This window comes from Equus przewalskii, chromosome 10 (genome assembly GCF_037783145.1).
Source record: "Equus przewalskii isolate Varuska chromosome 10, EquPr2, whole genome shotgun sequence".
In the NCBI taxonomy this organism is placed as follows: domain Eukaryota; kingdom Metazoa; phylum Chordata; class Mammalia; order Perissodactyla; family Equidae; genus Equus; species Equus przewalskii.
Genome location: NC_091840.1, coordinates 11,677,919 through 11,704,239, shown reverse-complemented (window position 1 = coordinate 11,704,239; position 26,321 = coordinate 11,677,919). Strand labels below are relative to the sequence as shown.

The following is a 26,321-nucleotide window of genomic DNA, read 5'->3' as shown; positions in this document are numbered from 1 at the left end:
AAGAATTTACCTCTTACACAGCCAGGCTGAAAGAATACTAAAGAATGTACTTCAGTAAAAACTAAAACAATAATTTTTAAAAAGCAAATTGAACTCAGACAGAAAGAATTGAGTGACAGAAGTGTTTGGTAAATAAGTTACCAAAACTAAATATTCCTGACTGTAAACAACAATTTTGTGGGAAAGGAAGCAGAACTTCCCATCAACCTACACATTTCTTCAGTCTCTGCTGATGGAATCTTAGAGATTTCTATGATTTTTTAGAGCTTTTTGTTCTTAGTTAAGAACAGAGACAGAGTTGGCATGGGAGTGGAGAACGTTAGGGGTTTTGACATGTGTTACATGCCATTGTTTTCGTCAGAGTTTGTTGTGGGGCTGAAAGTTATCTGGATTACTGTCTTTCTCATCTATTTGTCACTGGAAATCCTCCCATTTCACTTAAAAAGCAGCACTTGTGAGCTAAAATCTTGAAAATAATGCAGTCTAGAGGAGAGGCATTGACAGAATCTGTTTTTGAAGAGAGGAGAGGAAATGATGATGGGTTCAGGTCCAATTCAGTGAAAAAGTGAATGGATTAGGGAAGTGTCATGGAGTTAGAAGGCAGAACTAAGGCTCCACTTGAAGGCAGTGGTCGTTCATTTAAAGTGACACTAGTTATGATATTCATGTGTATTTTCTACCAATGTTCATCTCCCTCATACAGGTTTATCCAAGATGGGGTTTTGCCAGGCAATTATGATGAAGGGTGAGAGGGTATACATAGGAAGCATTGGTGGTGAATATAGGAAGTGGCTACTGGCTGAGGTAAGCCTCTCCCTGGAAAGGTTGAGGACTCCTAAGTGGAGAGTCTAAGTGGTAGATGCCTATTCTTTCTTGCCAACTTCATTTGGTGCACTGGCTCCCAAATTATGCTTTCAACTACATGGCAGAGAGCTTACACCAAAGTTTTATTGAGATAAAACAAAATACGTTGTCATGATTCATCTTCCAAGGAAGAAACTTTCCAAGTAAACTGGAACTGAGCAGTTTGGCAATGTATTAGAGCCAACCACAAGTTTTCCGGAATTTTAGCTGTAGTAGTAATTTAGCCATCTATTTCTTCTCCTTTTGCGTGTTTTTCTCTTACAAGCTTCCATATTTTGCTTATCTGCTTTATGAAAAACATGGACAGAAACCCATTTGTGGCCAGAGGGAATAGGAACGCATATCAGGGTTATACCAGCATTACCCTAGAACAAAATCTCAGCACCAACCCTCTGTAGACCTCCCTGTAGAGTGATCCCAGCTGCCAGCATCTCGGTATTTACTCAGACCTCTAGGACAGAGCTTGAATGATCCCTGCCTGGGTTTGGCACTGCTCCAGCTCCAATCTGTTGTTTTCCCTAGTTTAGAGTCACATAATGTAGGTACAGCTGCTAGATGCCCACTCCTGTGAGCCTACCAAAAGGAGAAAAAGCAGTCCCCCCAAAAGGGGAAATTGTTGTGAGCTCAGCAAGCACTTCTAAATGTGACTAATACAGAATTCTAAACAGTATTTTTAAGATCTTCCCTGTTTCTAGAAGTAACTGTGTTTTTTTCTCTAGAGAACGTCTCTGATTATTCTACTTAAGTTCAATCTTGCTGTACTCTAATTCTCTTTATTTGGCCAATGATTTTTTCCTTTAATGGTCCATATGATAGAGGTGTAGATCGCCCAGCATGGTGGTTGGCTGTTATGGACTCTCTTGGCAACCAATTCGATCAATGTTACTTTGTGGGTTTTTTTTGCTGTGCCCATAATGTACTGTGTGGTCATCACAGTGATGATGTTAACCAGGTCACAGGTCCTGGTGAGACACTTTTGTTCCTCTGCTACAGGGATAAACCTGCCAGGCAGATGGAGCAGACATAGATAGACCAGTCTCCCCGGGTGCAGAAGAGAAACATGGCTAAATTCTTAGAATCCAAAAACCCATTTTCCATGACCACTAGTAACCTGCACACACATCTTATCATCTTTTCATCTTAGTACATTTTTATGACTATTTCATTACAGTTTGAAGTTTACAAACTGGTTTATAGTGAACGCATTTCAGGTAAGCTCTTCCTTAACGACATATAGGAAAGCAGAATAATGAGATGGATGAGCTGCCTTCAAATCTAACTTCTGGGAAGTTTGCCTGTAGACTGAAATGTCATTGAAGGAATTTAGACACTAATGACCTTTAATTCCAAAGGACGTGAGTATCCTTGGCCTTATTTATCTTCTTGACCTTTTTCTTCCATTACCACATATGTACTGATCTTACTGGGGTCTGCAGCATTGTCCACTAAACACAAAACCTAGACATGAACATTTTTTCTATTTGCATTATGTACCTAGCACAGAGGCTCATATGGTAGGTAGGTAAAATACTTGTTAAAATGAAGTAAATTTTAAAATACATATGCTTTACCAAAAAATGTTTTATTTTTATAAGAAGTAAGAAAATGAAAATGAAAAAGCTAAAGAAATTATACATATAAGGAAATTATAGCAATAGCCTCTAAACCTAAACCCTACTGTTGGTCGATTCAAAAGCTCACGAGGGCCTTAGTTTATAACATGATGGGTAAGTCCTCCCCCTCAGATCTCTGATGGCCTCTGGCAGTGTCATAAAATGTTCAGTATCGCATGAAACCTCTTGTCAACTTTCAAAGCTGTGAATTCCTTTATGTCAGCTTCCAATCTAAAATATGACCTTTGACATTCTTTGTTTCTTCATCATAAATCTGTGATGGAGATTTCTAGCCACAGAACTCACAGATTTTTTTTGGCTGATATAGGGTCTATACAGGAAAACCATTGAACTCAGTGGAACTCATAAATGGCGTTTCTTTAATATTCTCTTGTCCTTTTGGGGGCTTGTGGGTGTAAGCTCCTCCACTTTGCTTCTTCAGGGTCAAGATCTGATCTCTCAATAAAGCCCCGGGTTACTGTTACTTAAGGTAAGTGGGGAGGACTGTTTTCTTTGAAATGTTCCACATCTTCATAATCTTGAAGAGATGCACAGAGTTCCTTGAGTGGATTGTCAGTTTGTTCTCGATACTGAATTTCCAATTTCAATTTATTGAGAAATTCATTTACTACACTGATCTCATCTCCTATTTTATTTAATATAGCCTTCAAGATAGGTTCTTGGCCACAGGTTCTTAAAGACACAGGTTTTTTTTTTCAATATTACCAATCTTTTAATTAATATGAGAGCATAATTGTTCCGGATGTGAGGAGGTCATCCTTATGCCTCTTGCAGTTTAGGAGCAAAGGCCAATGTTACTTTAAAAAAAACCTTTTTCTTTTTCTTCCTTTTTTTTGGGGGGGGAGTAAGTTAACTCCTCTCTTTGCCTTCCCCTCCCTTTCTCTCTGCAAGATGAGTAACTTCAAGATCCCTCAGAAACAAAGGCCCTCTTCACTCAAATTGCTACCACAGTCTGAAGATGGCTTTAGCTGAGTAGCCAAAGTCCTTCCTAGTATGTTTTTCACTCCATGTGATCCTCAAACTGGCTCTGAGGAGGGAAAATACAACAATATGGTGGTACCCAGTAGAATGAGCATTTAGCTGAGCATTTTCTTCCTCAGACTAACCTCTCCCAGCTGTTCAGTGATAGAACAGGCTTTCCTTTAGCTTGATCCTGCTTCAGGACTTCCCCAACCAAGGAGGGAGAATATAATAAGCATTTTCAGATTCCACTTCACTTTCCACCCATCCCATTGCTCACAGATTGGAGAAGTGTGTACTGGCTCCTGGCATCTTCCTTCAATTGAGTAAATAATTGTTTGGGATGCTAACAAAGGTATTTGGGGGTTATATATCAAGAGTCTGGGAATTTTCTTAGTTCCATTTCTGCCACTTTTTGTTTTCTTTCATTTTAGTAGATAAAAGTGAGGGCTTTACGGAAATGACGCTTCACTTATTATTGCTAGCAGTCTCTAATTCCTTTCTTTCTTGGGAAGTTTCTGCTTCAGAGGAGCTAGCTGTCATAAAGTCAGGGAGCTGGCTGGAGTGTGCAGGCCAAACTCCTCGGTGAGACTTCTGTTGGACATTTAGACATGCACAGAGCCTCTGACCCAGGCATTCTGGGGATGTATTCCAAGTGATTAAGCAGATAATAACCAAAAATGTATATGCAACATTCTTAGTTGCAGTATTGTTTATAAAAGGGAAATTTAGAAAGAATTTACATATCTTTCAACTGATTGTTCAACTAAGAATTTTGGGTACACCCAAACATTAAAATAATACATAGGCATTACGAACAATGATATAAATATATAATAAACTGGGAAGGTGTGATGTTCATAGGCTGGTGTTAAATAAGACAATTACAAAACAGTAGCTATAATATCATCCTGTGTGCGTATATGATAGAAAAATTAGGTAACGAAGAGAATTTTTATATTTCAGACCTAGACAAATTGTATTATTTTTTACAGCAAACATGTATTATGTCAGAATTATTTTAAATTATATTTTTAGAAATTAAATGTGTTGAATTTGCCATTTTAACCATTTTTAAGTGTACAATTCAGTAACATTAATTATAGTCACAATATTGTGCAACCATCATCACTATCTAGTTCCAAAATTTTTCAATACCCTAAACAGGAAATGTGTAACCATTAAGCAATAACATCCCACTACCCTCTCCTCCAGCCCCTGGTAACTTCTAATCTACTTTCTGTTTCCATGAATTGGCCTATTCTAGATATTTCATATGTGTTCATATTCATATAATATTTGTGCCTAGTTTATTTCAACCAAATTTTATGTTATACAGGGGCCAGCCCGGTGGAATACTGGTTAAGCTCGCGTGCTCTGCTTCAGCAGCCCAGGGTTTGTGGCTTCAGATCCCAGGCATAGACCTAGCCGGCTCACCAAGCCACATTGTGGTGGCATCCCGCATAAAATAGAGGAAGATTGGCACAGCTGCTAGCTCAGCAACAATCTTCCTCAAGCAAAAAGAGGAAGATTGGCAACAGATCTTAGCTTAAGGCAAATCTTCCTCACACACACAGAAAATTTTTGTTATACATATATTTTACCATAATTTTCAAAAATCAAATGGATTGAGACATTGAGAATTTCTGGACAATAGAAGCCCATTCATTTTATTAGCAACCATTGGTATTTTTCACCTAATCCAGAACAATCCTGCTAGGTCTTCAAAGGCACTTGCTTCTGTATTCATCTCATCAGCATTTTGCACTGCTCTGCTTCAAGTGCGGCACATTGCAAACATTTGAAAGTCAGCAAGAGCACGTGAGGTGTGATTCCACAAAACCTATCATCTCAATGCTACCTCTCACTCTGCTTTCGGGATGGCTCCTGTGGCAATTGGTTCTCCTGCCTCTTCTGGAACAAGTCACATTTTGCATAGACCTGGTTGCTTGCCTCACCTCCTCTCCTCCTCAGCGTTCCACGGGTCACTTTTAGGCTGACTCTTTTTTCCAGCTTTATTGCAATGCAATTGACATATAACACTGATAAGTTTAAGACATACGATGTGTTGATTTGCTACATTTGCAGATTGCAAAATGATTACCACCATATCCTTAGCTAACACCTCCACCACGTCACATAATTATATTTTCTTTTTTGTGGTGAGAAAATTTAAGATTTACTCCCTTAGCAACTTGTTAAGTATAATTATGATGCTGTGCATTAGATCCCCAGAACTTGTTCATCTTAAAACTAGAAGTTTGTACCCTTTGACCAACATCTCCCCATTCCCCTCCCCCCCATCCAGCCCCTGGTGACCACCATTCTACTCTCTGTGTCTATGAGTTCAGCATTTTTAGATTCCACATATAAGGGATAGTACATATCATACAGTATGTCTTTCTCTGTCTGACTTATCATACTCAGCATAATGCCCTCAAAGTCCACCATGCTGTCACAAATGGCAGAATTTCCTTCTTCCTCATGGCTGAATAACATTCCATTGTATATACATATCTTCTTTATCCATTCATCTGCTGAAGGACACCTAGGTTGTTTCCACATCTTAGCCATTATGAATAACGCTGCGGTTAACATGGGCATGCAGATGTCTTTTCAATATCCTGTTTTCATTTCCTTTGGATATACCCAGTAGTGGATCACTGGGTCACATGGTAGTTCTATTTTTAATTTTTTGAGGAAGCTCCTACTGTTTTCTAATTTGTACCCATTTGCATTCCCACCAATAGTGCACAAGAGTTCCCTTTCCTTCACAACCTCTCCAATACGTGTGATCTCTTGTCTATGTGATGATATAGGATGACTTTTTCAGTTGGAATTCCTGAACCACAGTTAGTATAAATTCTAGCCCACCTCATGAATATAGCTCAGACTTTTCTGTTTTTCATTCAGGGTCCGGAACAGCTTCTCCAGGCAGTGAACATCGTGTATCATGTCCCCTGTCCCAGCCTGGGCAGCCTTTCTTAGAAGCTGACTTTATGCAGCAGTCATGGTTCTAAGTCATCACTTTTCATCAACTTTAGACCAGTTCTCAAACACTGACATGGGCCCATAAATCCCAGTCTCAGTCTTAGGGATTTATATCCAGGTTCAATATGATGCTGGGCCACTGCAATGCAAGCTGAAGCTCACTGCTCTGATAGTATTTAATTGGTTTGATTCTATTTTATCCAGAATTTCACCAGTGTTCAATGGGAGGAGGATCTGTGCTAAAGGACATGAACTTCATATATGGGTTAAACTCTCTATGTAGGTTTTATTGAATATGACAAGTATGATGCTTACCTGCTGCTAACTGTGAGATTCTCTCCATGCATTTTAGTTTAAATTCTTTAACAGAAGTCATCTCAGTTCATCCCCCTCTGCTCAGAGCTTTCCTTTTTTAGAGACCTTAATGGCCACTATCCCAGGCAATGAAATGAGGGTCATTGGGTTAAGATGCAGTCAATTGTATATTAGAGAATGAAAAACACAATCTTCCCTACCCAAGGAACAGCCTACGAATTTCACTTTGGGGAGTGGGTGTGGGGAAGATATCTACTCCCAGAAGGGGCTTTTGTGACGGCAGGCATCACAGATGGCATATCTGGCAGATGCCTCTCCATGATATTCATGTCTCCATGACATGTCCTCCTTCCTATTTGTGTCATTCCAATACCATTTCTGCCTAACATGATCCAGTTCTCACATGTGCCACCCCAAATCCACTTACTCCTCCCTCCACACAGATGGAGGAAACAATTTCCAATGACTACATTAGGAAGTACTGGCTTCTCAACAAATATAATATTCTACAATAATAGATCACAAATTCAACCATCACTCCCACTCCATATACAGTAATGACAATAATAATGAAAAACAACAATTCTTCTTTAAGAAAAGTAAAAGGAAATTTCCACTCCTTGATTTCAAGAGCAGGCTAGAATGAGATAATATCATATATTAATTGCTATCTGGTCCAGAAAATGTGTTGCCTCTGTTATGTGTACATAGATATGGATTGTATATATGTGTAATCAAGTTGGAAACAGTGGTTCCCCTAAGGTGGGAAAGCAGGTGATCAAAGGGAACTTTAGTTTTAAATATAATGTCCAATGATTTTGGTCTATGAAGCATTTCCTATCCCTGATCACCATACCTATTTTGCTGCTTTAGTTTAATGGCTGTCACCTGAGGAGTTGCCCTCCCTCCCCAAGGGGGCATCTGGCATTATCTAGAGATGTTTTTTGTTGTCTCAATTAGGAGTTGCTACAGGCATTTAGTGAGTAGAAGCTAGGGATACTCTAAACATCCTATGATCCACAGCACAGCTCCCCACAACAAAGAATTATCCAGCTCAAAATGTCAATAGTGCCCGTTGTGAGACACTCTGATCTTGTTTATCTATATGAGCACACCCTCGAAGCTTTGATTACACAACGCCCAGCATTTCAGATCATCTCACAGCCTTCTTGTACACTATGATCCCCCAGGGATTATTTTTGTATGAGTCTTTCTTCTAGGTTGTAATGGCTTGATCAGAGAAAAAGGTGATAGTTTTAGGGCGTGCTTCATATTTGTGACGGATTATCATAATCAGTCAAAAAGAGGAGCTTAGTAAAGACTAATCCCTTCTGGGGCTGGCCCAGTGGTGCAGTGGTTAAGTTCACACACTCCACTTCGGCAGCCTGGGGTTCACAGGTTCAGATCCCAGGCATGGACCTATACATCGCTCATCAAGCCATGCTTTGGAGGCATCCCATGAACAAAGGAGAGGAAGATTGGCATAGATATTAGCTCAGGGACTGTCTTCCTGACCAAACAAACAAAAAGCAACTAATGCCTTCCACTTTCCACAGATGTTCCCATACCTGTCATACAGGGAATTGCTTTGAGCAAAAAAAAATGCAGCAAGGTTCTCTGATTTCTTCTGATGCAACTGTTTGGCAATGGACACTGTCAGCTGTCAGATAGAAGCACTTCCTCTAACACAAGTCTTTTGTTGCTTTGAGGAGGACATTCTGGACTTTAACTGTAAATTTCCTACTTCTGTAAATTAAATCATCCAGCTCTTCTCTGTTTTCTTCCCTACACCCTTAAAATTGTTGCTTTGCAACTGTTGCCCATAACCTCATTTTTGGCCACATGGTATGACCACCAAGAAAACACAGTTTTGGAATAAGTGGAACATTCTCAATACTTTCCAGCCAAGATGTCTTAACTAATTGCAAAATCTCCACAGTCTTGGTCATTTCCTATTTCACAAATCTCTATCCCTGGTAGTAAATTCTCTGTTCCTTGAATTTCTCCAGTTGCAAGAAATAGACTCACATGTGCTAATTCAGGTAATGAGGGGCTTGTAATTCCAAGCATATCCAAGAATAAGAACAGGACTGAAAGAGACAGCTTGAAGGTCATTACAGATTCGAGATAGCCACAGGAATCTTCATAACCAGAGATTATGAAATGTCAATAGAGTAATCCACCAATGATAGAGACTCAGCTTCTTGCTCTTCTTTGCTTATCATTATATATAGTCTCGCTTCTTCCTCCAATTAACTGGCTACAGTGCCCACTGCTTGATACATCTTTTCACAACCTACTCCTTCTGCCTTCTTAAAGCTTTTGTTTACTTCTAGCTTTAATTTTCCCCATGGCCTATATTGTCCTTCCTGCCTCATTGCCTGCCTCTGTGCATCTTTTTAGCTTCCTCTGTAGTTTCCAGTTCAGTTTCCAGAAGGCCAAAGCTTGTGATTTGTTTTATCTCTTCCATCTGAACCAAATCTTCTACAACCAACAACACATAGGCTGAATGTACTATGGTCTTGTACCTATGATAAAAATTATGGTCAACCTTACATTAAGAACAGCTTGGGTTTTTATCCCTCAGGAGGGCAGTTTCTGATGAAGCAGTTATGAAGATTTCATGAAAAGAATGCATAGAGACAGGTCATGATGCCATTGGAGCCCTGAAGAAGCCAACTTTGTGTGGGAGCAAAATCTGTGAGTAAGCATATGACCAGCGGAAGAGAAAGTGCCTTTCAGAGAAGAGAGTGGAGAAGTCAGCCATAGTAGGAACAGTAGCAGCGCACAAAGTGCATAAAGACAAGGAGAGACCCAAAGAGGGGCATCAAGGTAGCAATCCAAGATATTCTGCTGCTCAGATTCCTAGAAATGCATGGCTGCAGTTCATCCTTCAAGTGGAGATAATGACTGAGTAAACCCTAAAGCGGTCTCTGTTTTTGGATCCTTGTTTCTTTTCTAACCATGGGCACCCTCACTCTAAAAGCTCCATACTTGTGCTAGCCTGATTTGAATGTCTATTCCTTGCAGCCAAAAAAACTAACAGATGCCATGTGGTTAGTAAATGGGCAATTCTTAGTTATCTAATGGCTGATAAAAACACAATAAAAGTGCATCAGGGACAAAGAACATAATTATCCAGGCAACAGGAGTTGATTTAACAGTGACTGGCTGTCATTGGTTGTGGGCCCTCTGCTAGGTAGGAGAAGAAGGAACAAGACCTGTCCAAGGACACCAGGCTCCAAAGCCCCTCACTCTCAGTTTCAGTCAGGGCAGTTCTTTCTACTCCACCTCCTTTCCTGAGGTAGATCAGCCCAAGACTTAGTTTCTCTGTCCTTTCCTGAGGATATGGGAAGGGCTCAGTAATCTCACTATTCACTTGGCACCTAATTTCTGACCCAAGATGGAGAGGTGAACATATAAAGTTCTTAAGTTCATAAATCAAATAATCCCAATCTGAATAATGGCGTATTAACTATAATTTTGTCTTAACCATAACTTTGGGTTTTCTGTAGATTTTCTTCCTCCCTCATAGAGCCCTTCCCCTAATATCCCACCACCTCACCTATGCCTCGACTTGCATTAATTAATTTCTTATTAATGTGGACAAACACTACTAAGGAGAATGTCTCAGTTGTTTGTATCTTCAAAGGCATCCTCTGTTTATGAGAAAACAAACAATGTATATGAAATGATGTTTAGCCTCACTTCACATGAAATATATGTCAAATTTTTATACATATTTTAAGGATTCCGACAAGTTAGGAGGACTTGCCCTTTTACAAGTTACTTGTGGAAATAGTTGTTTCTGGGTAAGAGGCCAACCCCTACCTATAAGTCAATGTCAAGGTGGAGGTAAGGGAACTGACACAAACCACAGACCAGATAAGAGTTTAACAGATGAGAGAAGTCAGAGTCAGGGATGAGCCTGAGATTGAAATGTCCTGTGGGGGTTTTCAGAAGCTTAGGATGGGCACTGAATTTTTTTACAGGTCAGGGAACAAAGTTACCTAGATCTCATAGAGCAGAGAGCCATCAGTTGATATCTAAACTACTTACCCTAAGACTACAATAAAGAGAAGTTCATCACAGCTTTATTTATAAGAATTAAACTTGCATACAGCCAAAATGTCGGACAATAGTAAGAAGGTTAAGTAAAAACCATGATAGTACATCAAAGGGATGCAATGCAGTGGTTACATAATAAAAAAGTGCCATATTGACAAGGGAAATGGTCATGAACTGTGAAGTGAAAAAGTACAAAAATATGCTCACTGACGTCACATTTGAAAAAGTACTCATAAAAAGCACATTGAATATAGGTAGGCCAAAATATCTACTGTGGTTCTTTATTACAGATTCCTATTATCTTCATCCACATAATTTCTATGTATCCTAAAATTAGCATAAATTTATTTTATAATAAGAATATATCATCGTTTAAAAGCCATACTATATAATTCACCCATCAGATTGTTAGATCTTCTTATAGTCAATGTCACATCAAATTACTTAATAATGCTTAAAAAGAGCTGATTTCATTAAAGTAGAGGTTAAAAAAACCTAAAATGTTTTATCTGTAAAATGTGCTTAGCATTCAGCCTTAGTGATATAATAAAAAGCTAGTCTAACATTATGTGATTTTTGAATTAATATTAAGCCCAAAATAGACCTATATTAGTGACTAATTTACATTTGATTATGTTAATTTTGTCTAGTAACTTTGCCTATCTTCGCCTCTCCCCTCCATTTTAAAATTTAAAAAGCCATTGAAAACCTTAATCATCATTGAATGCTTAACTACTGAATAATTTGTTTTGTTAACTGCAGCAATATGAAAGATCCTTCTAGAATTATGGAAACGAACAATGTAGTAAGCCCTAAAATCTAACGTTAAGAGGTTCAGGGTTTTAAGGCTCTTCCTGTGGGAGGAGCTTCCATCTAACTGTTGCATCAACTTCATCATCCAAATTTCCCAGCTCCTGCTCTTTAGAGAGTTCTAAGAATACCTAAGTAGGAGAAAATAAATAAGGAAACAAAAGTGTCAGGGTCTTTCTGAGAGAAGGATGCACATGGAGATTCACACGAAGCTTATCTGGATGATGCTCTCTGGTCTAAAGAAAACTCACCTGTTCCAAGGTAGCCTGAGAGAGGCTGTAATCTTCCAGATCGAAGGTCTGTTTCACTGCATTTAGAGGGACTGACATTAATGGCTTCCATGTTTTTCACCAAAACTGCTTTCAAAGTATGCAACACAAACAGCCCCTTCAAATCCTGAGATACTTTAAGATACAGGCCAAGTCATTGAATTTTCTTGAAGGATAAATTAAAGCAGTGTGCTGATATGACTAATCAAAAGACAGCAATGGACGGATGTATGAATTACCAGGAAACTTTTTCTTTAAAGAGCTCCTTGTGACTTATTTCAGTATTTCATCTTTTGATTATTACTGAAGTATGTCGTGGACTCCAAATCAACTGTCAAATATTGCTTTATTCTGTATTTGTCAATCTATGGATGAGTACACTCCATGGTGGTTTCCTTCTAATGAATCCCACATTTTCACAGGTCAAGGCCTCATAAATACCCAGTGTGAACTCTAGCCAGTGTTTCTGAAACTAGCTCAGATCCTCCTCCCCAATCCTGACTTGTCACATCTCACCCTTATGTGTTTTTCTTCTCTGAGCTTCACTGGGGCCTCCAATCATTGGCTCCATAGTCTTGCTCCTTATATCTCTGACTTTGATAAATATGCAGATGCTAGAAGCTCGGCTTGGTGTTCTTTGGGAAAACATGCTGATAATTACCCTCCAACGCCATGCAATGGAACCAGGACAGAATGTTCTGACTTACTTGCAGCTGGGTGTCCTTGCTAGAAGCGGAAGAATCAAGTGGAGTAAGCCTAAGTCTAGGGCCACCACTCCATTCTCTTCAGGATTTTTAAGACTCTTCCAGTAGAAATTTTCCAAGTTTTTAATTATTACGTAATAATTCTACTTGAAATGATATAGCATGCATTCCACATGAAAATATGTACAATACACACAGTCTTAAAAATGTCTAAACTTACCTGCCTCTAATTTGAAAAAGGCCTGGGATAGAGGGTGCACATTTTCCACAGGTAATTTATACGCCATCATGGAGGAATACCTGGGAGGAGGAAAGAGTGAGATGTGCTGCGTTTCAGTGTTACAGTATTGACAAGGAATTGACAGGCAAAATAACAACAGAATTTTTCAAAGCTTTCTTTAAATAAAAAGGTCAATAGTTTAATTTGATAGAGCATGAATCTGAGCCAAATAACTTATCTTTAGTCATAGAAATTTGATAACAAAAATCTGGTTGCTCCTAATTTAATGTTCAGGATAAATTCTGAAAAATACCTGTAATAATCTTTCATACTCAGCCTATGCTGTCTTTCTGACTGTGCTATATTTCTTGCTCTCAAAAGCCAATCCTTCATCACGCTCCCTGGAACCTTTTAGTCAAATTTTCCCCTCTACATTTACTTTTCAATTTCTCCTATAAGAATTAACACCTGTTGAACTCTCTTCTATTAAAGACAATTCTTTCTTGATTTCCAGGTCCTTTCTCCCCAAATAAATTCATTCATGACTTCCATGTTGCACAGTTCAATGAACACCCTTTAGTCCTTATTTTTTAGACTTCTAAAAAGCATTAAGTAAACCCTCCTTAAACATACACGCACACATACACTCTCTCTCTCTCTCAGCTTTTGAGACACTTTTATGATTTTCTTTCTAACTCTCTAGACCTGCTCTGTTTAATACGCTAGCTACTAGCTACATGTGGCTATTTAAATTTACTTTAACTAAAATAAATAAAATTTAAAATTCAATTCCTTGGTCACACTAGCCACATTTGAAGTGCTCAGTAGCCACATGGGGGTATTGGCTGCCATATTGGACAGCATAGATATGGGACATTTCCATCATCACAGAAATTCTATTGGACAGTGCAGTTCTAGACACTCCTTAGTATTTGTCATTATGGCTGTTGCTGTGGGGGTGGTAGTTTCTCCCACCAGCTTTTCTCTTCAATCCAGTCTCAACACCAAGAGTTCCTGGGGTCCATCCTAGACCCCCTCCCCTTGCTGTCCCCCTTGTTGACCTCAGTCATTCTCCTGGCTTAATGGTCTTATGTATAGTAAAAATGCCCCACTTTGTTTATTGCCAGACCAGATCTCTCAGTTACCTTTCATTTTCTTCTGAACCACAGCCTATATCTCTATATTTTGGCAACTCCACTTGGATATCTCTCTACATTTCAACTCCATGAGCTTTCTTTCCATCCTTTGCATGTATAAAGTTCATTCTTGACTTAAGTTCTTTATACATGCTGTTTCCTCAAAAGAGTGGCTCTTATTGCATTCTTCAGCTGGTGAAACCCTGCTCAGTCTTAAAGTCCTACCTTAATGTCATGTCCTCTTCTATTTATATCTTTATTTCCTTAATATCTTGCCCCCAAAACATTGGAAGCACTATATAAACCCTGTCTACTTATTGACTACTCAACGTAGTCTCTGGCACATAGTAGGTGCTGAATAAAAACTATTTTAAAAACTGAATAGAAGTAGTACATAAGAAAACTCTGGGGCTGGCCCACTGGCACAGCAGTTAAGTTCACACAGTCCGCTTCTCGGCGGCCCAGGGTTCGCCGGTTCAGATCCTGGGTGTGGACATGGCACCGCTTGGCAAAAGCCATGCTGTGGTAGGTGTCCCACATATAAAGTAGAGGAAGATGGGCATGGACGTTAGCTCAGGGCCAGTCTTCCTCAGCAAAAAGAGGATTGGCAGCAGTTAGCGCAGGGCTAATCTTCCTCAAAATAAAAGAAAAAAAAAAAGAAAACCCTGTACATCTTTCAGTTAAATTCATCCTCATTCCACTATTCACATGGGTTTGGTTAACCTTGCTTGTAAACTATAGCTGACCACATACAACTTTAAGAGAACCATAGCAATTAATTTAGAATACAGTCAATCTTTCTGAAGCATGTGACTCTTTAATGGAGCTCATGATGCAATTTTATATTAGGTAAAATGCTATTGGTTGACAGAATTTTCACTATTTAAAAAAACATTAAATTGATGGTTTAGTTCATCTGTACTTTGTTCCTAACCTCTAAGTTATTCCACCATTTACACACACACACACAGTCCATTCACCTTTTCTGAGGTGTGAAACACTCACTGAAAATGACTTTTGAATTGCTGTCTTTTTTTCCTACACATCCTAGTGACCTCTAAACAACTTGTTCTGTAATAAACAAGCCTGCTCAGCCTTTCTCTCCCTGTCCAGACTAATACAAGACTAAGTGATGTGTGCTGGAAAACCCTTATACTTGTCACCCAAGCCAACAACCTCCTTTACCTTTCCTGCCGAGCGGCCTGTGGAAAAAGCTTCAGAATCTCTGCGTGGAGAGGTTCCACCTGAGTGAGTTCCTTCATTTTTACTTCTAGTAAATAATCTTTACCAAACTTGCTTTTCAGATGTTGAATGGAACCAATACACCTAGCCCAGGGAAGAGAAAGAAGAGTTGAAAGAACAAATACTTGTCGCTTAATTTCTTCCTCAATTGCAAATGCAGAGGAAGGCGCTGGATCATAGATCAAGGAGCTGAAGAGCATCGGCTGTTCACAGTGAACCAAAATTCTCTCTTCAAGAACTTGGGGGTCAAGTGCTGGCTCTCGACAGGCTCCCACCTCAGCTTTCCAGAAACCATGATGGCTACACGGTCACACACCGCCTCAGCCTCTGCCATGTAATGGGTGGTCAGGAGGGCGCCCCTCTCCGTGTTTTTAACAATGGTCCGAATTGCCTGCCTAAAGATAAAGGAAGGAATTGTTTGCACTTAGAAAGTAATTTGCAAAAATAGATGAATGGGAATAAGTATGAAGTCTACACAGAAAATTTTACATTAGGTTATAAGAAAAAATCTTTGCTCTAGAGAGAAAATATAAACATTGTACCACATTATGTAATTATATTACCACATTAATAGTCTTCACAGAGTGAAAAGCAGAAGATTGGGAAATAGTAAAATAATGTTTCTTTTTAAAAAAGTTGAAATATAGAGAAATATCACATAGTAAGATTTTCAATAACTGAAAAATAAAATAGAAGAAGGAGGCAGGGGGAAGGGAAGAGAAAAAATCCAATCAAATATATTCAAGAGTCCACTTGATTCTTAAGATGTCTATTTTTCCTTCCTTGAGGAATTCTGAATACTCTTGAGTTTCACAGAACTGAACAATAGAGGATGTGAGCCTCAAAGGTTAATGGAGCAAATGTGAAAAAAAAAAAAAAAAAGGAAAAACAATTAACTGTAGCATCACACTATTGACTCAGACACTTAAACGACTCCCCTCACCACATTTGCTGCTGCCCCTCGGGGTCCATCCCGGTGGACGGCTCGTCCAGAAGCACCACTGATGGGTTTCCCAGGATGCTCAGCGCGAAGCACAGCTGGAACGAGAGGAACAGCGCGTGTGGCACCCATCGCGGGGTGCGCAGAGTAACACTGAGCCCCGCCCCTACCTTCCTCTTTATTCCCTCCGACAAGGCCTTCACGAGGAGATTCAGCTGGTCTTGCAGCTTGAGCGCGTCCACCAATCTGACAAAAAACACTGCGATTATACATGAGGCACACATGTCCCTACCTAAAACGATATAGAAAACCCCAGCCCTACCAATCTGAAAATAGCACACTTAGGGACCATTAACATTGTCACCAACCAACACTAAATCCTATGATTTAGTTCTTACTCAGATTTTCAATCATTTTATTTGCACGAAAGTTTAAAGACGTCGTTTAGGATCTCCTTTCCATATTGCGTGAAGAAATGACAAATTCTTCCCTTCCTCCAGCTACAAAGTATGAGGGAGGCTTTTCTCTGTACCTTAAAATACTTAGAGCGGCATCCTCTTTGTCCAGTCCTTTCACTGCCGCATACAACTCCAGGTGTTCTTTCACTGTAAGACTGGGCCACAATGGGTTCTCCTGAGGACAGTACCCCAAAAACTTGACAAGGTCATCTCCCTGTGGGCTTGGTGATGCTCTGCAGCCTTGTAAAACCACCTGCATAGGACAATGAATTTCAAATCCACTGCCAGCTTTTGCTCCTATCCTCCATCTACTTCTAAAGGAGATAAAAGTGGCCATTAAGATGCAATATTTTTTGAGTACGAAACAGATTTTTTACAAATTCTTTCATCTATTTATTCATTTTCTAAAAAAATCATTGGATTTACTGATAGGAATAATATAAGGATGTCATTGATATTTAAAATGAGATTTCTCCTGGCAATGAGCTTGGTTCCGTCATGTGTCACATACCACTCCTGCGGTGGGCTCTGTGTCCCCGGTTATCATTTTAATAGAAGTACTTTTACCAGCTCCATTGTGTCCCAGTAGTCCCAAAACTTCACCTGGGAGAAAGAGTCACCATCAATGTTTGTACTTTATTTATTTATTTGTTTGTTTGTTTGTTTGTTTGTTTGTTTTGAGGAAGATTAGCCCTGAACTAACTGCTGCCAATCCTCTTTTCGCTGAGGAAGACTGGCCCTGAGCTAACATCCATGCCCATCTTCCTCTACTTTATATGTGGGATGCTGATCACAGCATGCGGGCCAAGTGTTGCCATGTCCGCACCCGGGATCCGAACCGGCGAACCCCGGGCCGCCAAGCAGCAAATATTTGTACTTTAAATGTTGGCTAACCTAAAGTTGCTTAGCTTAGAAACATTTTGAAACAAAATAACATTTTCAAACAGCACATTCATAATTTTCTATATTACAATGTTAATGGAAAGACTGGATTTACAGTAGAATAATTTGGTCTTCCTGATCCAAGATCAGGTTTCTTGCCATTTGAATTGGGACAGGATTTTGAAGCAGAAAGTTTTCTCTGCTGACAGGTCAAATATTTTTTTAATTACATGTTAACCAAGATACATGAATAGTCTCAAAGAATGGAAAATTATCGCCTTCATTGTCCTAAACCTAGAGAATAAGGAACACTCTAATAAAGGGAACATTAGCCAAACCTTTGTTAACACAGAAGGAAACATTCCTAATGGCTATTTTCTTCTTTCTTCTTGAAAAGCAACTTTTCTTTTTCTCTTTATATTCCTTGTGTAAACAACTTGCCATTATGACTGGTTTCTGGAAAGCATAATGAAGCAAGATTTTCTTGTTAAATTTCAGATATTTTATGCACTTGTGTTTTAGCTTTCATTCCCTAGTCTGCGAATCTGATCAGATTTTGTGCCATTGGTAAGTCAGCCTCTTTTTTCAAATAAAATGCCAAAACATATGCTCATTTATGAAGACTCCTTTATCAACTACTGGTAAAACTAATTCATAATCAAATATATTCCTTTGCATTATGCTGAACATCCACCTTGTCCTTTGCACTAATTTCCTTTTTTTTTTTTTTTTAAAGATTGGCACCTGGGCTAACAACTGTTGCCAATATTTTTTTTTCTGCTTTATCTCCCCAAACCCCCCCCCTGTACACAGCTGCAATCTTAGTTGCAGATCCTTCTAGTTGTGGGATGTGGGACACCGCCTCAACGTGGCCTGATGAGCAGTGCCATGTCCGCGCCCTGGATCTGAACCCTGGGCAGCCACAGCAGAGCGCGCGAACTTAACCACTCAGCCTCGGGGCTGGCCCCCACTAATTTCATTTCTCTTCATTTTTTATTGATTTTCATATAATTTAAACTCACTTGCTCCTTTTCATATGCTATTTACAATTATTAATATTACAATTTCAATATAATGCAAAATGAAATTGACACTCTTGCAAAAGATGTGGGATTTTGTCAAAGTAGCTAAAAATATCAGAGAACTTCTTGAATTGCACTGATGAATGAAGAACTAGCAGATTAAGACCCACAAAAAACTGAAGAAGAGAAAATGAAGAGAGTGATGACAGAATAAATACTTCAAAAGGTAATGATTTGAATAAGACCTCAAAGAGAAGTACTACAGAAACAAAAGCCGGTTTTCAAACTGGAAACTGACAGCTCAATAGCTCTACAGGACCAGCTAACCATCTCGGTATTTCGTGAAAGGTCTAGTCTCTTGTGTTCACCTCATCCAAGTTTGGAGTAGTGCAGGCCTTTGCTGTTCTCACTCTTTCAATTTGAACATCTTCATCTTCTTCTTCTGGCTCTTCTGGATTTGGATGACTTTCCCTACTTCTTGGACAGATTCTACAGAAAAAATAAAATAACAGAAAAATGCAATTCTAGGTGTACAACAACTGTTAAGAGAATGTAAGCCTCTATCATTAAATTATTATCCTCTGCTTTAAAAGAATATAAAATGATTAATTTACTACCTACGAGATTCCTCTTAACAGTAATAACCCCTCCAGTAGTCAAGTCCCTTGAAAGTTTCTTTGACAATTTCTTCTCTTTAAAAGCTTTGTCCCATCTGTCATCTAGCTCTCCACATTCTCTCAAATATAGACTTATCAGTCTTTTTAGTCTGTTGCCATCCAAATCACTATCACATTACATCATAAATGATCACCATAACTGGTTTCTTTTGCCTTTTCAAAACACTTCACACACTTATACTGAAAATTTTTTGTTGTTGTTGTTTTTCTTTTTAGGAAGATTAGCCCTGAGCTAACTGCTGCCAATCCTCCTCTTTTTGCTGAGGAAGACTGGCCCTGAGCTAACATCATGCCCATCTTCCTCTACTTTATATGTGGGACACCTACCACAGCATGGCATGCCAAGCAGTGCCATGTCGCGCATCCAGGATCCAAACCGGCGCACCCTGGGCGGCCGAAGCGGAACATGCGCACTTAACCACTGCGCCACCGGGCAGGCCCTGAACACCAATTTTTTATTGTGTCTTATACTCAGGGACCTATCCTTGCCATAAGCAGGAGAAAAACAAGGTTCGGTGCTTAACCACTGCTTATAGAGATGAACAGGACAAAACTCAGTGCGTGTAAAATCAGTAAGACTGATGATTTAGAAACTGTGTCTCCCTGCATTCAACCTAATCCTGTTTTGTTTTGTTTCAGAATAACGCTGTCTAATGGGCCTAACCGAGAGTTAGATAGGAAATCTGTCCTAATAAATGGATGTTAATTGTACTGCCATAAACATTAAATATTTAAGTTACATTCAGAAGTTAACGTTCTCCCCACCTGAAAACTGGATCTTTCCTCATTGGTTCTTTTCCATACTTCATTTCCAGACACCTTATAACAAAAAGGAAAATGACACTCTGAAGGTATGGCTAAAAGCAAAGAAAGATAATTAGAATTAGCATCATCATGGGATTCAAACTCAGCAGGTAATATTTGCCTTTTGTCATAGATGACTTGACCATTTTCTTATAAAAGTGACAAAATCTTATAAAATGCTTCTCACATGGAGATTGTTCAAACCAACCCTCCCCCTGAAGAAAACTAAAAATTCTGGATTAAATTTTTTTTTTAATTTTAAAGCATAGAAAGTCAGACAAGATAGTAAGGACTTTTGAAGTGACAGCAGGAGGAAGGCTTAGCATCAAAGCAACTCTTTTCCTGGAGTTACTCTCCAAGCCCCGAACCTCTCAAACTTCAATTTTCACGTCAGGAGCAGAAGACAGAAGTTTTCTCCAAGGAAAGAGTAGAACAGGCAATCCTTTCTCTAATAAAGCATGGACCTGAAAGGGTTATAGCCTTAGTGAAGGATGAAAAGAACACCCAGGAGATTTCTAAGATAGTTGCCTTGGGTGATGACCACGGGGAGTGAAGGTGGAGATGGAAGCCAGCCTTTGCAGAGATTTGTAGCCCAAATTCACATCACCTGAATGGTCCAAAGAACCTCATGCCTAGCATGTGATTTAAAGCAATGTCAGACTAGTAGCATCCCTAAGAACTTGGCAGAAGCAAAGAAAGTGAAATAGATACCCCAGAAACAGACCCTACATATATGGGCATTTTATATATGAACAGATGTAGCTCTGAATATCAAGGGGAAGAGTACAGACTTTGCCATAAGTAGTACTGGGACAATTGGGTCTCCTTAAAGACAAAAATAAATAGGACCCTTACTTCACAACACAGAAAAAAAGTCAATTTTAGATGATTAGAGACATAAATATGTAAGGAAAATAGAAATCTTTCAGAATACAATATAAAAGAATATTTTCATGACCTCAAGGAGGGAAAGTTTTCTTAAACATGAAATATGAAATAAAATTCATTAATTATCTTAATAAATATAGTAAAAAAATCTTTGACTCTTCTGAATGCACACAGCCTTTGATAAAATTCAAGATTCATTCTTGATAAATACTAAAAGCAAAAAACAGAAGACTAAAAACTCTAGTAAACTAGGAATTGAGAGATTTAAGATAAATAGTTGATATTTTAAACAGTTAATATAATACTAATGGTAAACACTAAGAACGTCTCAGTAAAATCATAAACAATGTAAGGATGCCTGCTAGCAACAGTATCAGTTGATATTGTTTTAGAGATTCAAGGCAGTATCATGAGGCAAGAATATATAAGGCAGTATATGTTTTCAAATATATATGTAATTATTTAAAGATAATGTTGTTTAACTAGAAAATACAAGATCAGTATCTGAAAACAGATTGGAAATAAGAAGAAAATTCAGTAAACAAACACAAGACAACTACACAAAAATCCTATATTCCAATAAGAACTAATTAGAATGTACAGTGAAAAAACTTTAATGGCTAAAGGTATAAATAAATAAATGTGCACAAGAATAAACTTAACCAAAAATGTATAAAAGTGAAATAAAATAAAAATATAAAGTAAAAGTATTATAGCATATAAAATGTCTTAAATGCAGAAAAATATTTAAAAATCAATATTTTGAACTCATAAATTCTGCTGTAATGAATCAGACATTTAAAACAATGTCTGCAAAAATCTACATGCCACTTTCTGACACTTAACTACTCAATTCTATGTGAAAACAGAAAATTTTTGACAAATAAGAATGAGGAGGGGGTACTTATCATTTTAAATTAAGCAAAATATACAAAGCTACAGTAATTAAAACAATGTAGTCCTGGCATTGATATAAACAAATGGATCAGTGGGGTAAAGAGAATATAAACAGAATTAGATCCATACACATAAGTAAATACAATACTGATAAAGATGTTATTTCATTTTAGACAGCATAAAATGGAGTATTCAAAAATGCATTGAGATAACTAAATGCCCATTTTTGGAGAAATTATATTAAAATTGCTAGTCTCTAGCATGTAACAAACCATAAAAATTATCCAGAGAATTACATATTTAAGTATATTTTAAAAACAGCAAAACATCACGAAACAGGAAAGAGTGAACCACACTTAGGTAAAAAAATCAGTCAATAGAAATTGTCTCCACATATTAGCAGATTTTGGATTTAGCAGTTAAAGACAAAAAAGAAATTACTGTAAGTAGGTCCACTGAACCAAAGAAAATAATGTTTAAAAAATTAAAGTATGACTCATCAAAGACAGACTTTCCATAATTGAACTGAAAAGCAGAGAAAAAAGATGAAAGATAAATCAGCAAACCATTAAAGAACTGGGGGACATCAAACACACCAATACACATGTAACAGGAGTCCCAGAATAACAGGAGAGAGAGAAAGGGCAGAAAAAATATTTGAAGAAATAAATGGCCAAATACTTCTAAAACTTGATGAAAAACAGTCTACACATCTGAGAAGCTCAACAAACCTTAAGTAGGAGAAATACAAAAACATCCACACCTAGACAGATTATAGTCAAACTGTTGAAAGACAAAGAGACAATCTTGAAAGCAGTAAGAGAAAAAAAGAACTCATCACTTAGAAAAGAGTATGAACACAATTAATGGCTGGCTTCTCTCCAGAAACAATGGAATCCAGAAGAAACCGGAATGACATATTCAAAGAGCTTTCAAAAGCTGGAAAAAATCTAAGCATTCTATAGCCACTAAAACTATCCTTCAATGTTAAAAGTGAAATAAAAGCATCCTCAGACTGTATTGTTCCAAATTGAAATACAAGCATCCTCAGACTGTATTGTTCCAAATTGACTTAGGTGGCCATCATTATACTGTGAGAGAGAAAGAGAATAAAGGAATACACCATGTACAAAACTTATATCTGCAAATAGAACAATGGATAGAATAGAGACCCCAGAAATAAACCCTCACATATGTTATCAGACAACCTTCAACAAGGGTGCCAAGACCACTCAACAGGGAATGGACAGTCTCTTCAACTACTGGAGTTGGGAAAACTGGATATCCACAAGCAAAAGAATGAAGTTCGACCTTTATCTTACACTATGTACAAAAATTAACTCAAGATGGATTAAAGTTCTAAACATAAGCTCCAAAATTATAAAACTCTTAGAAAAATTACTTAACGCTATTGAACTATGCACTTAAAAATGGTTATGATGGTAAATTTTATGTTATGTATTTTTTTATCACAATTTAAAAAATCTGAAATGAAACTTACATCTGAAGCAAACCTGCAGTTGTTTTTACAACCACACATAACTAACTAAAAACAGGTAGACAAAGAGCCACGAAGCGTATGGTAGGAAGTCACGCAAGCCACTTCTAGGCCTGACCTTTAATATCCTGTGCAATGGTTTAACCTCTTCCCCTTCAGAGACAACTGTGGAGATTAAGAGTTTCAGATGACATAGCTACAAAATGGAAGAGGGCCACATAACCCGCACTGAACTTTATGTGAGTGAAAAATAAATCTTCATTGTCTTAAGGCTTGGAGGTTCCAGGCTTTGTTTGTGGTGTTAGCCAGAGTTGCACATTTTAATGAATATATACCCCAAACAATTGTATAATTTTAGTATTTATTAATGGTCAGTTAAAAATTAGTGTATATGGAGCATCTCCGCATTTATTGACAAAATAAGAACATATATTCAATATACAAAGATCTATGTGAAAATGTATATAATTTTATAAATTTATAAAAATTTAGCAAATTTTTCTCCTTTGATAATCTGCTGTTCTGCCATTAAGAGAAAAAAGGAGCCTGTAAGCCATTGTGTTTCCCCCTTCTGCCTCAGTTACCATAATGCACAGAAATAACATTTGTACTTTGTGTCAGTATCTTTTCCCAGTATAAAACTCCACATAATTTTCCCCACTCTTCTTCATTATTCAAATTAACTTATTTTTTATCCACATTCAAATTATTTTTAGTCACACATCTGTGATATTTCTTATAAACCACCTCAAACTGTCTTTAGATACATATATCACATCAAGCAGGTATATCATAATAATTGCAATCAAGTCTTTAGAATTTCCAGTATATATTAGACTATCGATGACTCTATATAGAAAAATATCTTTAGGTTTTACTGCCACTATATTTGAAAGCAGAATATAGTAAGAGTGGGTATTTTTAGGATATTTAAATTTCCCAGTCTTTGAATAAGATCAAGTATATCACACAGCTATGAATCCTATGCAGTATATGTTCAGAAAATTTTTCTTACTATTAAGATTGTTAAGAGAATGGTTTCATTAACATCATCTATTCCAATGTCCAGACTTTCAGAGCTTCTCATATTTATAAAGGACAGCTGTTGAAGATAAACAAGAGTTAAATGAAAGTTGCTCTCCTTTGTGAATATAAAAGTTATACATTAAATATGCATACATTGTACTTGATGTTCCATGGGGCACCTGGGAATATGCCATGAATTGGGATAAGACTTGTTCTCTGATACCAAAGTCTGTGGATGAGCTGACATCCTTCCTTGGTGATAATCTCCAGCACTTTTTGTTTTCCAATTCTATGTAGTAGGGACTTACAAGTTTCCTTTTAGTGGGAGTGACAAAGTACGGAACTGCTTGGTAGGTGAGGTTTATCAACAGTTCCCCCAAACTCTCAGTAGTGCCTGGTTTCTCCCAGAAGCACTTAGTAGCATCACGCTCTCCTTTCCCTACCAACCACACACTCCAAAAGCAATTTATTGACCCTAAGTGGTACGCAAAGAGCACAATATGTCACATCTTCCATGCAGTCCTATATTTTAGGAAAAGATAGACTTAAGCACAATAAGAACTTCAGATATTTATCAAAATTGAAATGGAAAACTTTTACCTTATGGTAAGACTGATTCTCCCCAAGAGAGTGTGTTTTGTAACAATGGAAAAGTTCAGGTCCTCTCTCATAACCCCCTCTTGGAACTCATAAACAAGCTTGTGCTTCCTACTGCATTTCTAAATAGATTTACCCACTTTCCTATGGGTATGAATACTAGTTTCAATGAATTTGACAACTTTCAACTTTATACAGTTTTAAAATCTTATTTTCATGACTTATCAGCATTGAATAATTTCTGAATTTTACAAAATGTACCTGTTCCAACATTGGGTAAAGATGTTATTAATGGGCTACATGATCAAGGCCAGTGACACAGTAGGAAATATTGCTTACCTCTATCAAAAACGTGAAAAATCCACTTAAAGTGTACAAAGGTATTAAAATCATGCATAAAATTAACTTGAAACGTTCAAAGTGAGTTGATACCAGGATGATGAATACAAATATTGAGATCTAGAAGAAAAAAATCCAGAGGTATTATAATTTTCTCGGTTATATTTAACATTTTAAGATATTCTCTATGAATAATCTGTTGTCCTGGGAAATATTCTCATTTTCAATTTTCACCTCATATACACCAATATTGTTAGGGTTTCCTCTTTAGGAAGCATCAAACTATCTTTACAGCTGAAACATAGGAATACAATAAGGTCTGACGTGCATATCTGAGAGAATTGTACTACCTAGTATGGATAGAAGCAACAATAAAAGAAGGAGATGTAACATTATTTACTTTGTTTACTACCATAAGTCCTCAGATGATTTCAGCACCAGGATACAGCTAAGAATTAACAGATGATATGACTTGATGATATGATAATATCAGTTAACTGATATTAACTGATTAACTTAAAAGGTAAAAAGACAAAATAAATTTTGAGCTGGGTATTTATTGCCATATTTAAGCAATAGGAGAAATATGAGAATTACCCATTTTGATATCTGAGGTAGGACTATTGAAAGGTTTAAAACATCCCCAGAGGAAAATAATATGGATCTAGCACTGTACAGGGCAGCGAGTATCCCCGCTCAGACTGTGTCAGTAGTTTCCTAAGTGGATTCCCCACCTCCAGTTCTCCTTCCATTACAAATCCATGTGACATTCCAAACAGTATATATTTTTATTTGAATAGGAATCACTTTATTTTATATATTTCACTGAAGGTAAGCCTCTCAATTGCAGAGACTTTGTCTTGTTCAAGCCAGGTGTCAGGTATGTGCCAGCGGAGTACCATAAATATTAATTAATTAATTAATATTGGAAAAGGTAAAGAATAAGAATTTCTATTTTTATGTTTTTATTCCTCAAATAATTTAAAAAGATGCATTTGAGAGTCCAATTTATGCAAAATATTTTGTTAAATGGAATTGTAGTCACTGTAGTTACAGGAATAACAAGAGGAAGAGAAAGAG

The 26,321-nt window shown here is 37.7% G+C and overlaps 1 protein-coding gene and 1 pseudogene across 11 annotated transcripts in view; both read right to left on the bottom strand.

Moving 5' to 3' along the window:
• Positions 1-2,427: 2,427 nt before the first annotated feature.
• On the bottom strand, positions 2,428-3,368 carry LOC139074009 (SKA complex subunit 1-like; annotated as a pseudogene).
• A 7,474-nt stretch (positions 3,369-10,842) lies between these two features.
• The window catches only part of ABCA10 (ATP binding cassette subfamily A member 10), a 61,328-nt gene continuing 45,849 nt past the window's right edge, over positions 10,843-26,321 (bottom strand). For 5 of the 11 annotated variants that reach the window (XM_070561509.1, XM_070561518.1, XM_070561516.1 and 2 more), the window contains 14 exons: positions 25,242-25,361; positions 24,295-24,381; positions 19,958-20,049; positions 18,884-19,004; positions 17,832-17,949; positions 17,123-17,214; positions 16,686-16,864; positions 16,324-16,399; positions 16,157-16,251; positions 15,489-15,608; positions 15,157-15,297; positions 12,836-12,915; positions 11,894-12,046; positions 10,843-11,773 (listed from right to left, as the gene is read on the bottom strand). In XM_070561509.1, the coding sequence (XP_070417610.1) occupies positions 11,754-11,773; positions 11,894-12,046; positions 12,836-12,915; positions 15,157-15,297; positions 15,489-15,608; positions 16,157-16,251; positions 16,324-16,399; positions 16,686-16,864; positions 17,123-17,214; positions 17,832-17,949; positions 18,884-19,004; positions 19,958-20,049; positions 24,295-24,381; positions 25,242-25,361 (1,494 nt within the window). In that variant the 3' untranslated portion in view covers positions 10,843-11,753. The remainder of the gene's footprint in view (positions 11,774-11,893; positions 12,047-12,835; positions 12,916-15,156; positions 15,298-15,488; positions 15,609-16,156; positions 16,252-16,323; positions 16,400-16,685; positions 16,865-17,122; positions 17,215-17,831; positions 17,950-18,883; positions 19,005-19,957; positions 20,050-24,294; positions 24,382-25,241; positions 25,362-26,321) is intronic. The other 6 variants (XM_008537769.2, XM_070561519.1, XM_070561513.1 and 3 more) reach the window with 2 other exon arrangements.